At 36.9% G+C, this 17,901-nt stretch overlaps 1 protein-coding gene across 3 annotated transcripts; it reads right to left on the bottom strand.

Annotated features, from left to right (window-relative positions):
- Positions 1–493: 493 nt before the first annotated feature.
- Positions 494–14,696, bottom strand: prkacbb (protein kinase, cAMP-dependent, catalytic, beta b). 3 transcript variants are annotated; one of them, XM_044134406.1, is made up of 11 exons: positions 14,603–14,696; positions 14,453–14,502; positions 7,491–7,552; positions 7,285–7,413; positions 6,906–7,004; positions 6,736–6,818; positions 6,431–6,557; positions 6,243–6,338; positions 5,049–5,171; positions 4,167–4,331; positions 494–1,958 (listed from the first exon to the last, which is right to left on the bottom strand). In XM_044134406.1, the coding sequence occupies exons 1-11, from the start codon at positions 14,659–14,661 to the stop codon at positions 1,833–1,835; spliced, it is 1,119 nt and encodes a 372-aa protein (XP_043990341.1). In that variant the 5' UTR covers positions 14,662–14,696; the 3' UTR covers positions 494–1,832. The 3 variants fall into 3 exon arrangements, with proteins under 3 accessions (XP_043990341.1, XP_043990342.1, XP_043990343.1); XM_044134407.1 differs by lacking the exon at positions 14,453–14,502; XM_044134408.1 differs by lacking the exons at positions 14,453–14,502; positions 14,603–14,696 and adding an exon at positions 11,808–12,284.
- Positions 14,697–17,901: the final 3,205 nt, after the last annotated feature.

The raw sequence follows: 17,901 nt of genomic DNA on the forward strand, positions 1-17,901 counted from the left end.
ATATATCGACAACTTTAACAAACACTTAACTGTTTGCTTTACATGTGCAAAAAAACGTACACTAAAGCTGCAGTTGGTGACTTCATAACAGTATGCACTAAGACCCTCCTCCTGACTCTGATTGGTTGTTTCTGACCAAGAGATGTATTTCTGCAAATGGCAACAGAACCACAGGTAGGAATTAGAGGAGCTTGATTTCTTCACAGATTACCTGTCTGATGTTGTACTATTGGGGGATATTGATCTGTTTAACAAAATATGTGGGGGAAAAATATCACAGTTTTTATGAAAGTTATAAAGTAAATAAATGAAACAACTAATTCTATACAGTAAAAAAAATATCAGTTTTTTCTAACTTCCCCACACTAAAAACAATGTCCCTTTTCACCGATTCCTCTGATAACTGGTATAGAGCGTCTTGAATGCATGGAGCATCCAACCTTCAAAAAATAAAAAATAAAAAAATAGGATGACCATAGCTGAAAAACTTCAACACTTTTAAAAATAAAATTTATTAGCATCTCTAATGTGTATAAATAAAAATATATGAAACAATGCATATATGGATGTTATGAGCTTAACAGGAACAGGGTTACATGTGATACAAAGGAGCAGTCTTCAGTTTAGCCGGTGTTCTGTGAGACAAACTTTGAAATCAAGCTTTCAAACACGCACACCTAGGAGTTGCAAACCTGTCACAAGAATTAAACAAATTTATTTGGGGTGATATGTAATAAATATGTAATATATGTGTATATTTCCCTTTCTCTCTTAAAATTTTAAAACATCTTCTTCAATACATAAAAAATATATATAAGTAGTGCTCAGGCACAAAGCGTGAACACTGTGCACACTGACCTTTTTGACGTAAAACACTCCAAATCCTCAAAAAGGATTTTATTCATTTATATCCCTTTAATGAATATCCATTTTCCCACAGACTTGTGACAAAAGGTCTTGAATGAACCCAAAATTGAGGGGCAAAGACTAACTTTGAACACAAGAACAAAAAGCAAACCCTGACCAAAACCAGCAAGATGGCAGAGTATATCATTTAAATGCAAGTAGCCAACTCCAAATTTAGCAAACACACAGATGGACTTGCGTTTTATTTAATGCAAGCTTTACCAGCTGCAATATCCAAATGTGTGTAGGGGTGGGACAAAAAAACAACAGCAAAAAAAAAGTGAGATCTGTTTGGGGGGTTGATTTGGCTTTCAGAGGCAAAAAGCAAAGAAAGGAAAGAACTTTTGTTGTTGTCAACCAGATACTTTCTATTTGGTCATGCTTCATACACTCAATATTTCTTTGTAGTAAAAACTGCAATATGGACCAAATGGACCAAATATTGCTGGGTACGCTGCCTCAACTTAGTGGGATGTGGACATCAAAATTACACTGACGATGAAAAAAGGAAAAGCAAAACAACCCACTCTACTGAGTGCCAAATGACCTCCTAAGTCAGAGTGTGGACTGTTAGTGACCACAAACTCAATTTTTCCACTCCCTTTCAAAGAATAAAAAATAAAAAACATATCACATTTCAGTTGGGAACAAATACATCCAAAAACTAACTGCCTTCAAAGTGACAAAAACAAAAAAGTAAAAACAAAGAGTGACTTGTCTGCTTTAATATGCAAGTGTTTTTGACGGTGAGTTAAAGTTTTCAACACTCAAGGAACACGGCGACCTCTTTCAGCCTTGTGGAATGAAGGGACTACGTAGATCTGAAAAAAAAGAAAAAACAAGATGGTCCTCATTCCATCCCAAGTCTTTTAGAAGAGTGCAAAGGTCCCCGTTATGATTCCCTGATATATCCATGTTCTTCTGTCTTAAAAATCTGCAAACTCCTTTGCGCATTTGTCCGTTACAGAAATGCGGATAGCCTCCTCCTCATAATCGTCAAAGTTGCTCGTGTCCCCAGGGCCTTTAAACTTTGGTATGAATGGAGCTTCCACCTGGAAGAACAAGAGGAGGAGTTTAATGAGGTTTAGATTCCTACTCACACTGTCTGTAAGGACAACTAACTGGGAAGCTGTCAAATACAAAGCCTCTGTTGTAAAGTAAAAGGTAAAAACAGTTAAAGATGGATTGTTTTTTACTCAATCTTGGTGAAGAAAGAAAGCAAGTGGAGAGAGTGGAGAATAGGGGTAATGAGCTCATGTCCTGTTGGAACACCCTAACGCAATAATGTTGGACTGATCTGATGAAAGGATTTTTTTTTAGGAAGAACACCAAACACTAAGCCTATCATAATGAGGAGCACCGGTGAAATACCCATCGTAAAGTAAGTTTAACATCAATATGGACTGAATAGGTTATTACTTACATATGGTAGGAAGTTCAGGTCAAATGCACCTTTGAAAATACATTTAATTAAAAAAAAAAAAATGTGTTGATAAGTTCAACACCTATTTTAACTAATTTAATATGTGTGATTCTGATTCTATTTGGATAACAAAAAAAATTCATAAATCCAATCCTTATGCCCCAAATAATTGGCAAACGTCTTTGAGTTGTTCCATATAAAGTCATTAAACCTCCAAAAAGAGACAGTTTTAAAAGACATCATTAAAACAGGACATTAATAAAGACAAGCACATGCGAATTTTACTGACACTCTGCAATGGGGGAGCTGATCCTCTTGCTTCAGTAGCACATTTAACTGTCCCTTTTAGACATTTTATATAGAAGCATAATAAATATACAACATGCCCAAATCGCTCTAAAAACCCCACTAATTAATGTCTTCGGAGGGGATTAACTCTGATTAAGAGGCATTCAACTTATTCTTTATTTCCCTGAGTGAACGACTAGTCTGCTGTGCTCGTCTCACTGTATGAACATTTATCTCACAAGTTCAAATTAACCAAAACGTTAAAGGGTATTAACAAAAATGGGCCGACAAATTAATCAAACCGTGGAAACAAATCTTATCTCATGCTCAGGCAATACCATTTCACGCTCACCATGTGGTAAAGCAATGCTATCAAATTTTTTTTGGTTTCTGTTTTCTTTCAGGCTTCTGCGTACATGTACTGATGTTAGGTTACTTTGATGAAGAAAACATATCTTCATCTTGTGTGACTTTCTCCTCCACCAAATTATTTCGTAAACTGACTACTAAAACTCTCAGCTCTCATTGTATTCTTTATACTCTACTTCATTATTTTCCACACTAAACACTCTTCTGCATGAATCAAAGCAAGTTTAAAAAACAAGCAGCAGCTGAAATGTTCACATTTCGTAGCACAAATTGAAACGCTTTGTACAATTTTTAACAGACTAGTCAACACACCTCCATCAGCTTTATATATACTAAATACCAAGTGTGTTGGCTGTGACACACACAAAAACATATGACATGTTTGTGTACAAACTCAGAAACTGGAACAATGAACTACAAATACTGGCTGGGATTTCAGTTTTTGAAAAGGAGTAATACTTTTCATCTTATTAAGAGTCTACAGAGGCCAGTTAAAAATTAAATTTTTGTTATTTGAAACATTAAAGAGCAATAGAACGTTTTCTATCTTTGATGTGACAAATATTAAAGAATAGATTCTTGTGAAATGTAAAAAAATAAATACAAATAAAATAAAATAGATGGAATAATCTGGGTGCATAAATCTGCAAACCCTTAAAGTAAAACTTTGTTGAATCGGCCTTTCAATTAGTTTAAACCATCAAAACGTCTTGAGAACACGACCGCAATACAACAACATATGGAACAACAGTCACATTTGTAAAATTTGATTCTTCTCCATAATTGATTAAAAAAAAAAAACTATGGAAACTGGTGATGAAGACCACTAAGAGCTTTAGTGCGACACTGAGGAAGCTGCAGGGGTTTCTGATCAGTACTGATTGTGTTCAAGTGACTCCAGTATTCTCTCCCTCTGGACAATAGTCTTGTGGAGGAATGTGTCATAGTCCGATGAACCAAAGTTAAACTTTTTGAACACAATTTAAAAAGCTTATTATGGCTACAAAAGAAATAAACACAAAGCATCAAATGAATGCTACACTTTCTAGCATCACCACATGGCATAATACCTGGAAAATGTTATGAGCAAAACGGCCAAAAAACAAACATGCATAAATCAATAAGCAGTTAACATCGGTCGGGCTCATAATGGTTATCATTGGTATAAAACATGGCTTACCTTTCGCTCGTAGATTGCGATCCAGTCTGTTGTGGAAAACCATTTGTGGCCTTTGATGTCGTTGACGCCGTTCTTCAGGTTTCCATAGCGTTTGGTCAGGTCCACCTGCAGCAGGTTTCTTAACAGGTCCTTCAAATCAGAGCTGAAGTGGGATGGGAATCGTACCTGAAGGGAAGAAAGGAAAGTTTAAGAACTTCAAACTGTGGCTCTTCATAAATCCTATATGCAATACATAAGGTGCTATCAAAGATCAAACATCCTTTCCATTTTTGAAGTTTCCTAAATTGAATTTACTACTCAATATTCAAATCTTGAGATTTTTATTCTTTTTTTGTTTCAGATTAAATTATTGGTGTCGTTTTGGAATTGCTAATCCCTGTTCAGTCTTTCACTATCTGTCTAAATTCAGACATGATATAATAACGCAAATGTAGAAAAAAAACCAAAAAGTATTTTTAGCATAGTCTTTAGTTCATAAAACTATTTCATAAAATTAGTAAGCACTTTAAAGCAAAGATGTAGATTTAAATAGTTTTAGTTAGATCCAGATCAGTTCTATGAACTACTCACTGAACATTAATATCATCAAATTTCTAATTAAATGTGGAGATAGATGAGAAAAAAAAACATAAGAAACATAACGTCAGTTGTGTTATGGGCAGCTTTTGGTTTCCTTGTCAAGAATTCTTTTTCCACATTCAGATTTTGTGTTTTAGAAATGAAATAAAGAAAAGAATGTGGAAAATTTTTTATTCTATACTTGACTTCTTTCCGTCATACTTATTCACACCTGGAACGTACTAGAACCAAATTCCATATTTCATCATACTCTGCAGCAGCTCTGGAGTAGGTAAATTCCTCCAGAGGAAAATGTCTTCTCACCTTTCCAGACACTATCTTTTCATAGATCTGAATCGGCTGATCAGCAAAGAACGGAGGGTAACCAGCTGCCATTTCATAGATGAGAACTCCGAGGGCCCACCAGTCCACAGCTTTGTTATAGCCCTGAAACAGACCAGGCATATGTCTAAAACAAACAAGCCTTCTGACATCATGAAAGTTTGCATTCTTTGTTAGATCTAAATCCGATAAACACAGGAGTTAAACATCCCATGCAGAAAAACAAAAAAAACAAAAACAAAGATTGACCTGCGAACAAATAAACACTACACTGAAATGCTCACAGGTATATATTTTATGTGCTCTGACACTTTATAAATGAGTGGTTACAACAACAAAGTTATGTTAAAACATAATCATTAATTTTATGAAGTTTGAATGAAGGTTAAACTGACTAAGGACACCAGAGGGCAAAGCAGCCTCAAATGCTGAGCAGAACCCTGTCCAGCACAGATGAGGTGCAGATGTTGGGGAGGATGATAATATCTATTTACTGATCCATAAAGTCTTTGAAATCAGACAAAAACGTTCCTTATCAATCTAGTGGGTGAAGGTTTTTTTGTTTTGTTTTTTTTAAGTAAAAAAGGATTGAAAATTGTTTCTCCAGGGAAACTCACTCACTATATCTATTACTTCCGGCAGAGCAAAGTCTCATAGTTGTGTCAACTTCTGCTCCTTTTTTGACTATTTTGTGCTGGAACATTCTAAACATTTTTGCTAAGCAAAGGAGCAAAGTGGTGTGCTTAGCAAGATTTACATTGATCTAAATCAGCAAAGACGGATGTTAACATCAGATATGAAAAGGGCCAATGGTTGAGTGGGTTAAACATTGATGGGAGGAGCTGGAAGGGAATATGGTTTCATAATAATTCATAAGTCAACAAAAAAAAACAAAAAAAAGCCTTTACTCCCAGCAGCGAATACCAGAGTATATGAGTATATGGGGTGTTCGTAATTACACAGCAATATAATTTTATTGGCAATGCATAAATCTGTCTATTTTAGGCCTGAAACCGTTAAGGTTGTGTCTGTGAAGATGTAAAGTAACAGAGGAAAGAAATACTGGTATTACACTTAGGAAGAACTACAAAGGGCAATTAGAAAAGTACTACAGGGGTTTTATGTTCTTCAGGGGAAAAAGTATATTATAATCAACTAAACAATTAAAATTCATACTTTGCTTAGAATGATCTCTGGCGCGAGGTATTCTGGTGTTCCACACAACGTCCAGGTTCTTCCTTTTACTCTCTTGGCAAATCCAAAGTCTGTCACCTGAAAATTGCAGGGAAAATGCCGTATTACTGACGTGAATGTTTTGCAAAACACTCCAGCATCATAAATTCATGGTCTGCACTGTAGCTCACCTGAATGTAGCCATGGTTGTCAATGAGAAGATTCTCAGGTTTTAGATCTCTGTAAATGAGGTCTAATGAGTGTAGGTACTCAAACGTCAGCACTATCTGGGCACCGTAAAATCGTGCGTGTGGCTCACTGGAAATCGAGAGATGTGCATTTAGCATAAAAAGAAAGGGGGAAAAAAAACAACATTTGAAAGAAAATGTAGAAAGAATTTAATCGAACATAAACCACATAAAATAAAAAAATAAAAAAGACAAGCCAAGACACCAATGGACAGCAACACTTTGTATAATTTACATTTAATCCTCACCTGAATCTTCCAATTCGTCTTAAGTGAGAGAACATTTCTCCTCCTGATATGTACTCCATTACCATGTACAAATTGGAGTTGTCCTAGAAATGAAAGAGGCTCCTAAATGTTCCAGGCGACCAATTAAATCATTTTTTAAATTTCTTCAAGTTAAGATAAGCAAAGCATACCTTAAAGGCGTACTCGAGTCTGACGATAAAAGGAAAGCTCACAGCTTGTAATATCTTCTTCTCGTTTAATGTGTGTTCTATTTGTTTAAGTTTCACCACCTGACACATGCAGAGATAAGATCGTCAATCAGATCCCGCCAATGGAAGAGTAAGAGGAACTCAAGAAGCCAAGACAACTCGGAGCTACTAATAATATATTTTTCTAAAGTAACCCTGTAATTCATAATGTAAAGATAAAAATGCCATTTATAAGTACAAAAGTGACTATTTTCTTGGATGTGATAAATGCCACTGTTTTACTAACCCTAAATATTTTTACTGCACATAATAATACTTGTTGGAAAATACCAGCTAAAGTCTTAATAAAGCTGCCACCAACCTTCTGCTTGTCCAAGATTTTCATGGCAAAGTATTGTTCTGCTTCTGTGTGTTTGACCAGCATGACTCTTCCGAATGAGCCCGTACCCAGAGTCTTTAACCTCTCAAAGTCCTCTAGGCACGTTGAGCACTGTGGAAACAACCTCAGGTTATTACTGCATGTGCCAATACAACAAAGATTACTTTTAAGAAACAAATCAAGCTGACCTGTGGTGGGTTTTCCCATTTCCGTAGGAAATCTTCTTTGGCTTTAGCCAGAAACTCTTTAACTGGAAGAAAAATGAGATGCACCACAGACAGAGTGAGCTGGCATACATTTAGTTTGTGTAGAACCAATTTTGCATTCAGGTTCATCACACATTTGGGGCTTAACTGGATTTAGCAAATAAACCAAGGAGAAGAGTAGGGAAGAAAAGTAGAAAATGGAAAAACTCAAGTCAAGGAGGAAGACCACAAGCAGAGTTAACTCTCATCTGGATATGAGATAAAAGGAAAGTAAAGAAACAAAAACACAAGACAGCTATATCAAGGAGAGGACAGGCAGATGAGTGATGCATGCCAAGAAACTCAGCATTTCTGTTATTTAGTAGTTTAAGTCAAACAGGAAAAACATCCCTCAGAAACCACAGGATATGTTTCTCTGTGCATCACCTTTGGTAGAACAATTTAAAGGAGGATGCTAGTCATTTCACCCCTTTACCATTACATACTTTTGCAGTTTTGGTTGATTTGTACCCCACCTTTTTCCAGGTATGGAAATAAGCCGTCTGCCACTAAAATTCACATCAATTAGTACCCAGCTTTAAAAATGTATTTTTTAAATGCTTTGACAACCAATAATTGAGTGTTGGGTCATTTTCTGTTTTTGACTTGTGAGCTTTGAGTAAATGTCACTCATTATTAAATTGATATGGGCTCTACAATATAAGAAAAACAAGAAATTTTGATTACATTGCTAACTATTTGCAAAAATGACACCAATTTTGATTAAATAAAATTCCTTTCACTTTGCCGTTATTGTGAATACCCCACTTCTCTGTTGGAGGCAGAGGAAGCCTGTCCACCTGAACAAACATATGATTGACAAGCATGGTTGGAATGCATTGCACCTGGCATATATTAGTCTACCAAATATTACCTTATGCTTATGATGAAACTGTGATGATGAATATAACTGTTACATGCGGCTCTATTTTTGGTTCTAATCTGCCATATTTCACAACAGTTGATCTCTATTCAGATCAGATTAAGAGAACATTTGCTGATTCTGGTCTCAAAACTGTGAATGGTGATTCTCCAATAAGACCAAGTCTTCAGACAATAACTCAATTAAATTCAATTTAAAGGTCAGACTGGACAATAAATCAATAACAATATATTGCGATAGACCCGATCAACATCAATAGATAATATTTTATAGATGGATAGAATTTTCAATAATTCACTGAACTCTGATCCAGATCCACACAGTATTCTGGTGGATGTACGCAGAGAAAGAGCTTTAGCCACTCAATCTCTCTAGGCCAGCTGAGCAAGGTGGGTGACATTAACCAACTCACTCTTTGGTTACCTAGCAACAGTCTGTTGAGTAACTAGGGTATCAGCAGTTTCAGGTTTTGCCTCATAACTGCTTAAAATAAAATAAAAACAACAGCATGGAGTGAAAACTGTGGATAAAACAGGAAAAGTCACATTAACAGTCTGGCAGTATTTCAGATATCCAAGAAAAAAACTAATCAATAATTATGGATAGTCTGATATGAGCCATATCATCCAGCTATATTTGAAATTGAGTTATATAGGTTGTGGGATCATTTTTCTTTTTGACTGATCAAATGACTTCAACACCAGGCTAAAGTCACTGATGCATAATGGTTAGGCACAGTGCTACATTTACCAGTGAGAAGTGGGAGTATGTTAGGACGAGATGGCAACAGCTGGGTACAAAAGTATGAATTGGTGAAGGGGAGAACAGACCTGGAGTCTTTTAAGGAGTCTCACAAAACACGCTTAAAATTTAAGCAAAAACAAACCAATGTATAGGAAACGGCGGACCGTAGATATCCATATTGAGAGTGCAAAAAACAACAACAAAAAGAACAAACAAAAAATGAAAAAAAAAATATTATCAAATCACATCAAAAGCAAGCATGTCTAGCAAGTCTCCACAATGAACCCTTTTCTGCTTGGCTGGTCTGCTCCCTCTCTTTTTTTTTAAGCATACCAAATGTCTCTATAGATCACCATGGTTTTGCAGGAACAATCACCCACATGGATGGGATGATACAGAAGAGAAGACAGAGAAAAAAAAACACAAGAGTTCAAGTACACCATAACAAGTACAGGACAACATCTACAAATGCCAAGCATATGTTGTGAAAGAAAAGCAACAGGAATGAACAATCAAACAATCATGAACAAAGTTGACAATCACTTCAGGAATCTGAACAGAGACTAAGTGTCTATGGTGGCAGTCGAAGAACAGGTGTACCAAACTGGAATGTAGCAGAAAAATCGGTCATGCACATTAGAACAGATCAAAAGGATAACACAGGGGGGAAAAAAAATGCTTCAAAGCAAAAATATTGTTCAAATAAAAATATGGCTTCTTGCATGAAACAAATTAGCTTCAAGACTTGATAGGAGAATTGCAACCAAGCCTTCAGTTAGACAACCATTTCTAATTCCAGTGCTAAAACTGAGCTGAGCATACCATGGTTGAGTTATGCCGGGCTATCCTGTTACACTACAGTGTGAACATTGTACATGGAAGTACTGTGGAGCAAGATAGGTGTCGCAAAGGCAAGTGTTTAATCCTGCTGTCCAACTGTGAGTGTGTGGTGGCTCCACTATCCGTTCCAGTCAGAGACATCTTTATGTACAGTAAACATATACCACTGTAAGTAACCAGGTCACCCCATCCAGAGTGGCTACACTCCAGAAAGATCTACAGCTCAGGGCACTGTGTCAGCGTAAACAGGTTTAAGAGTCAGGGAGCGTAGCTGGATCCAGAAGGAGTGGCTGCAAGTTTAGATACTCTTCACTGATCTGATTGTCTTTTCTGTGAGTGTGTGTTTGTGTGTGTGCTGCTGGTTGGCAGCATTCACCATGCCTGTCTGGTGTCTCTCAACAGGTCAATAAATCTCAAACAAATGTACTCACAGTATCATAAAGTGACTTTACTTTAAACAAACTCGGGCCATAACTGCACACAGACGGTTTGGGTGTTTTCAAGATCTTGAAAATGGGAAACTTTCCGTGAACTGCAAATCAAAACAACACCCGCACTACAAGCTTTCCAGTTTGCAACCAGGTTTATGATCTACAACATAAGCTCTTCGGCAATGATCGGCTACACACATCAGGGTATAGGAGCGTAAAGCAACACCGGCCTAGGCCGAGTTACGTCAAAGCGTTCAAAGCTTGTAATGCTCCTTATCCTCTGACGAAGGTCTGATGACAAGCTGCTGCAGTCAATGACGAGCTGAGTGTGAGAGGTGAACCCTGATGGACTTTTACCACAGCAAGATTAGAGAAGAGGGGTTTCGAACAAACAGAACTGGCACGATTCAGCGTTTGCATGCTTGTGCTGGGCAGACAAGAGCAAGGTCCCAGTTTTATGAATGGAAAGAGGGAATTTGTCATTTCTTCACCATATTTGGGCATGTTGCTGTACAGAGGGAGAAAGCTTTGTTTATGAAGCTAAGAATAAAAACGTGACAGCAGAGCCCTGGAGAGGGGGCAGAAACAGCCCCACACTGCCTTCAGAGAAAATTTAATGCCCATTTAGAACAATTATTCACGGCTCTCTAGTTTAACGCTGCAGATTGAAGATCATCAGTGCAAAGTTTCTATCTGACACAGCTGGCTGTGTTGAAAAGCAGCCTGAGGCCAAACATACTTTAAGACAACAACATCCTCCACCAGGGATGTTGAAGCAAGGATGGGTTAAGGAGTTGTTGTTTTTTTTGTTTTTTTCCTCTCTCGCCCATTTCCAAGTCTTTTTGACAGGAAAAGACTGCACTGTATGGCTGCAACTGTAGAAGGCCTTTACTGCTAACACCACATGAGGGACAGAGGGGCCTTCAGAGGGCTAATCCCCCCCCACCACCACCACCACCACCATGCAGGCTAAAGTTAGCGGGCTAGCTAAGTTCAAGGGAACACAAAAATCGCTCCCTTTGAATTAGCTAATTTCAAAAATACAACAATAAATAACTTAAACAAATCCCCAATGCGTTTTAACTGCCCGTCCACGATGTGATTACTATTACTGGACTCCAAGGCATGGAAGCAAAACGTTCTGGGCAACATTTAAATTACAAAGATAACAACAAAATACAAGAAATGTGTATGCAGTCATTTGTGGTTGATAATGTGAGAATGTGGATGTGAATGTGAGTGAGATGTAAAACGAGTTTGGAGTATTCTAAACATAGTTTAAAGCTAGCTAGCAACTGGAAAGAGTTAAGACAAACAGGACTTATAAAACACCACCGAAGCTGACCGATAGCTAGGACTCACCGCTCTCCAGTTCGTTGCCCTTCTTTGCGGTTGCAGCGTTCCCCATGGTGTGGAAGTCGCTCCGACTAAGAGGAGATGGCGGCGGCTAGCTAACCTTCCTGCTGGTGTTTTTATTTTTATTCTTATTCTTTTTGGAGCTCTTTAAAACAGTTGAACCCGAATCAACGTAAACATTTATTCTCGTCGGATCAAATGATGTCCCGTATCCCTTCTTGGCCGTCCTCTCGCTCTTCCTTCTGTCTCCCGCCTCCTTCCCGCAGGAAGATTTCCAGTGCTGCTACTTCAGTGATGTCTGCACGGCTGACATGAAGCTAGCGGTCACTCGTGTATCAGGCTATAAGCTGCTGCTTCTACTCCAGCCCTCTCCGGCTGCTCAGCCGCATTCTGGGTGCTGAGCTCAAGGCTTGGATTGGCCCGAGATGTCGGTGACAAGATACCAGACCATGTTGGCTTCCGCGTCTTTTTGAAGTAACATCATTGTGTCCACAGATAAGGGACGACATGTCAGTTCTTTGACTTACGTTTGCTTGTTCTGTTTCAGTTGTATCAATAGTGAGTATGAAGAAATTAAAACTTTGCAGTTCCGCCGTAGGATATGATGACAAGTTTGAAGCAAGCATACTGAAGGAATATGTTAATGTCTTAGTATTTACTGCTTTTTAACAAATTATTAATAGTAAATCAGCGTTGTTTCATCTACCGAACAAGTATGTTTTCACTTGTTTCTTTAATTACAGAATATAAAAAAAGTTCTGCTAAAGAAACTGACTGTGACCAATATGCATATTAATGGAATGTTAAGTGGAAGGAAAATGTGTGATTTTTAAAAAGCACAAACAACGGGGATATTAGCAGCACTGACAGGAATAAACATAGTTTGTTATACCATAAGAATATGGGTGATATTTGCAAGGCTGGGACAGCAACTAGAATCAGTGCCTCAAGAGTCACCACATACAGATTAGGGGTGAACCAATTTATCTGTGATCGGCCGATTTTTACACGTGAAACCGATCTTATCCACCGATGTCATCAACCTTGGCAAGGTCTAAAAATCAGCCACTGTGCTTCTCTTTTTTTCCCGTGAGAGGTTTGACAGATAAACCGGCCAACCAGGTAATGTCTGGACATTTATAGTTAGCAATATTCACCCCATTGTTGCCAATTCAGCAACTTTCTTGATATATTGAGCAACATTTCAGACAAAAACAAAAAACTTTTATTGGCCAAAATCGGAATCGGTAAGTTAGGCTTTTTAAAAGATTGACAATTGCCGACTGGCCAGAAAACTGCAATCGGTGCCCCCCCTTAATATACATGCATACATATCCAGCAGTCAATCAAGGGAGTCCTCTTTTCAGGTTAAAGTAAATATAACATAGCCTTATATTTAATCAATGGTCCATAGGATAAAAGTGAAGAGGTATAAACTCAATTTGCTTGAAGAAAACTGTGAAGAATTCAGTCAGTCTTGACTCTGACAGCAAAGTCATTAAAGGCTTTTTTAAAATATAAAGTAAAACAAAAAGAAATTTTTATAATAAAATATCTGAAATCAAGTCCTCTGATACAGTACAATTTTTAACCGCATGTCTGAACATCACTTTCCATTACTTACCATTGATTCTCAGTTGGATTTAGGTGTTGATTTTGACTGGATTATTCAAACAGATGAAAACGCTTTAATCTACTTTACTCCCCTGTTGATACTGCTATATGGTTAGGGTTACTGTCCTGCTGGAAGGTGAACATCTTTCTCAGTCTCAAGATTTTTACATTGTTAGTAGTGGGGTTTTTTTCCCATTTCTTTTTTTTGCAACACCACACTAAATTTAGCTCTATCCAGCTTCTCAGCTCAGACCAGATTCTCTCTGTGGAGATGATAATTGATTAAATTGATCCATTATCAATATCACTTATTGATTCTCATTGAGTTAGAAAATAAAGCCTTTAATTCAAAAAATGCACCATCTTGTATTTGATTCAAACTAAATTAAACCTGACTTGAAAAATAAGATTCTCGCTGTCAAATGAACATTTTTACATTAAATAAAAAATTTTCCACACCAACTGTTTTTGTGCAGAAATATTTGCATGATTGTCCTTTCAGTAAGGTCAAACATGGTGAAACTGCTGAAATAAATTATTTATTTGCTCTGTCGTTTTTCTTTCCCCTGCCTCAAGAGGTAGCTAAAGGTGTGCAAAAGCTTACGTCTGAGCCAGCAACACTCTGGCTATTCCCAACTACAGTCAGAATCAATAAATTTGAATAATAATGAAACTTTCATGAATTTCAGTAACTCAGTTCGCAAGTTAGAGACATCATTAGCTCCACACAGACCGAGGTTTTGAAGATTTTGTTTCTGTTAACTTTGATTTCTTGCTTACAGTTAATCAAAGTATGACATTTAATTTTAGAATACTGTATCAGTCCAATAAAAAACATCCAAATGAAGAAACGCGGGTCAAATGAACAATGTTTTATAATTGCGTAGCATTACTTTCAAAAGGTGTAATCTGACAAATGAGTCTACTCTGAATCCATATTCTAATTTGTTGATTATGACTGTTATGAGTTGGAGATTATTCATAAAGTACGAGGCTAATTAATGAAATAACCAGGACTTGAAAGAGCTTAACGTTACCTGAGGCGTTCATGGCAGGTGTTGCTGTATTATCGAAGCTCCCACTGTCGCTAAGCAACGTATCGAACATTCGTACAAATCAGTTGCATTCTGTGTGGTCAACTGTTTGACGATGTTGGGCATTAAAGCTGTATACATGTTACAACCTACCCTGGGATTGTCCTTTTTGTTGTGTCAATTGTAACCACATTTTGGAACACGTCGTCCATACCGCCATCTTGAATATTTTTCAAGTTGCGTAACGTTTATAATACGTCATTACGTAAATACACAACACTTTCTTGGAACCGACTAGCTAGCGCAATAGTTGGGCATGTATATGAACCATTCCGAAGAATTTTATTACTGAGAATTTCCATCCATATCTCTGTGACTGCTTAAGAAAAACATTCCCGCAGTATGATGCTGCCACCAATATCATCTTCCTCCATATGTTTGCTGCGTGCTTTAAAATGCTTTTGGCAAGCTCCAAACAGGATTGTCTTTCTTTTAACAGTAGATTTCTTTTTACCCCTGTTCCACAAAGACTTGAGCTAAGGATCTTTGCAGTTTCCCCCAGCTCGAGTTACCATGGACTTCTCTACTAATTCTCTGAGTAATGCTATCCTTTTCTGTGTTATCAGTTTTGGTGGACAGCCTTAACTCAGTATGAAATCCTTGTCAAGGAGGAACAATTGCTGGAAGTTTGTGATTCAATAATTTGGTGGGTTTGGTTAGATAGAAAATATTTGATTAATAAATAGAACTATACTCCATTGGTTAAAAACTAGGACTAAAATGTAATATAGTTACAATTACAATTTCCAATTTAATCAATTACAATTTCCAATTTAATTAATTGCTGTGCCTGTAATTAATTAACTGCAACAAATTCCATTTTTATCAAAAACTAAACAGACAAAATAAGCAACATTTTCTATTCAAAGACTTATTTTGCTGCTAAATTATTGATCAGCTATAAGAGCTCAACAACAAAAATATTTATTGTTGTTAATCTATAATTACATATATTCAACAATTTTTTGCAGCAAAGTCATATGAGATACAGTTTTCAAGTGTTTCAAGGAACTTCTAGGTCATTTATATAACTCATTTAAATATATATACATATTTCTTTAGAAGTGTGGAGTGTGGGTACCATTGGAGATGCATGTGCATTGAGATGGTATTTTAGGCTTAAAAAGCTTTGGTGATAAGCCAACTTCTTTTAGGTAATTTAATTTTTTTAGTGCATTTTCAGCAACAAGGCAATTCAAAGCACCTTACATGAATTAGAAGTTAATACAAATAAAATAATAAATCAAAGGAAAGAGCAAAATAAGAAAAAGTTTAAAAAAAAACAACAACAAAAAACCTAGGTATTAGTTCCTAATGTTTAAGAATCAGTGGTGTATAATTTAAGCACAAGTGCTTCCCTTCTGACAAACTGGTATGACAGCAAGTCATAGCATAACATTTACCCTGGCTAATACACATGCAAGATAAAACACTTGTAAAATCTATATCCCATACAGCATCCCTGAAGTCTAAGGATAGAGCTGACATAACATGCAATGTATGTGGGACTTGTAAACAACTGTTCTTTGGATCCAGGAAGGGTTAGGAATTTGCCCCATTTTGGAGGCTGACTTCTAAGATCTTTTAAAAATTCGTCTTAGTATAGACACCACAAGTTTATGCCTTCCCACTGTGCTTCTTCCAAAGGAAAAGGACGAATTGTTTCTAACCTTTGAAGTTTTCCCATCAGGTGCATTTTAGAGCAACTAAGGTCTTGGAAAAAAACATCCACAAGCATTAGTTCACCTCAACATGAGGGCCCGGAGGCTATAACACTGGGGAGCATGACCTGGATTGCATGCTATGAATCAGTCTGCTGCTGCTGAAAAACAAGCCTTTTGTCTAACATAGCCTTGGCTTTCCAAGAGCTTATGGCATGTTTGCCCAGTATTAGCAACTCTCTTTTTGCATACAATGAGAGCTCAGCCCAAGTGAGTGATAGAATATTGATGCTGCCGGGACTGTGACACGTTTATTAGAGAAAACACAGTTTTATGTGGTTTGTTGTTATGCAAAAATAGTTATTTTTTTAAGTAATTTGACTTTTTATTGACGAATCTTTTACTTATTTTTCCAAATAAATTTTGGATTTTTGGATTGGGCTATACAAATTAATTTTTTACAGTTACCACATAATTTAAACATCTTACATGGAAACGGACAGTTTTCTTGAAGAGATTTCACAGAAGCCCAATTTCTTACTATTCATAATCAGAAACTGAAAATAACTAAGCTTCACCTTTAAAGAAGAAACATTTTTGCTGTCCTCCCTTGTTCTCGGTTCCATGCATTTTTACAAAATGCATGAGGACAGCTCCTAATAAATGTGCCCTAGAGGTGGAAAGAGCCTCCCACTTGAACTACTGACTTATTTGCGCCCCATTCACTCTGGGAAATATAAAAGAAAAGTCCCTGGCTTTCGTCAGTGCATCAGACATGACTGTGATTTAGTAAAGAACCTTTTTTTACTCAGCACAACAGAGCCTTTTCATCAGATGAAGCTGACTCTTGATTCATTGGTAATGCTTGCCAAATTCTATTTCTCACATTGACTCAAGCAGACATTTACATTTACTACTAACACAGCATCCAGGTCTTTGGATAGCAGAGGTTGCTCTCTCAGCTGCTATGAATAATGTGAAGTTTGCCCCAACTCTCAAATGTGTGAGAGTTCATACAAAAATATAGTATTGGTCTTAAGAGTGAATAACTATAAAAAAAAAAATTATAAGTTTTTAAATTTAACTTATAATTTTCAGTATTAATGTCCTTGTCTTTTAAAATCAAAGATGCAAAAACTGTTGATTATTTTTAAAACCAACAGAAATTATAAGTGTAGCTCCATAAAACTCAGAGAGATTTGGTCATGCAGGCGGGATTAGTTGATGTAGACAAACTTTGACCCCAAAGTTTCTTACTTTTGGGGGCCAAAGACAATACAAAGTGAAGAATTGGGAGAAAAAAGTTTCACCTTTTAACCGATGGTTCTAAACCAAGTTCAGACTGAAAAATATGTAGCAAGACTTAAAAATCTTCCGCAACAATCTCCATGTAATCTATCTGGTCGTGAGCTATTCTGCCAAGGATATTGGCAAGCACTTGTAACTGTAATTTCTGCAAAAGAAATTTTTGAAGTCATTAACGCTTTTACAAGACACTATGTTTTTTTCCCAGAAAGGTTTAAATTGTTAAATTCCAGAATATTATATTGTATTATTAAGAACCTTGAGATAATTTTTTTTTTAAAGCTGCATTCAAGCTCCACAGCCAGATGAGTTGGTTGAGACAGGAGACTTCTCTGTTCAGCTCAATGCGCGTATTATGAGCCTAATTATCATCAGCATGTGGGACGGGAGGTCCCCTCTTCACTGATAGACGAACCCAGCTGTCAT

Source organism: Gambusia affinis, linkage group LG12 (genome assembly GCF_019740435.1).
Source record: "Gambusia affinis linkage group LG12, SWU_Gaff_1.0, whole genome shotgun sequence".
Taxonomy (NCBI): Eukaryota; Metazoa; Chordata; class Actinopteri; order Cyprinodontiformes; family Poeciliidae; genus Gambusia; species Gambusia affinis.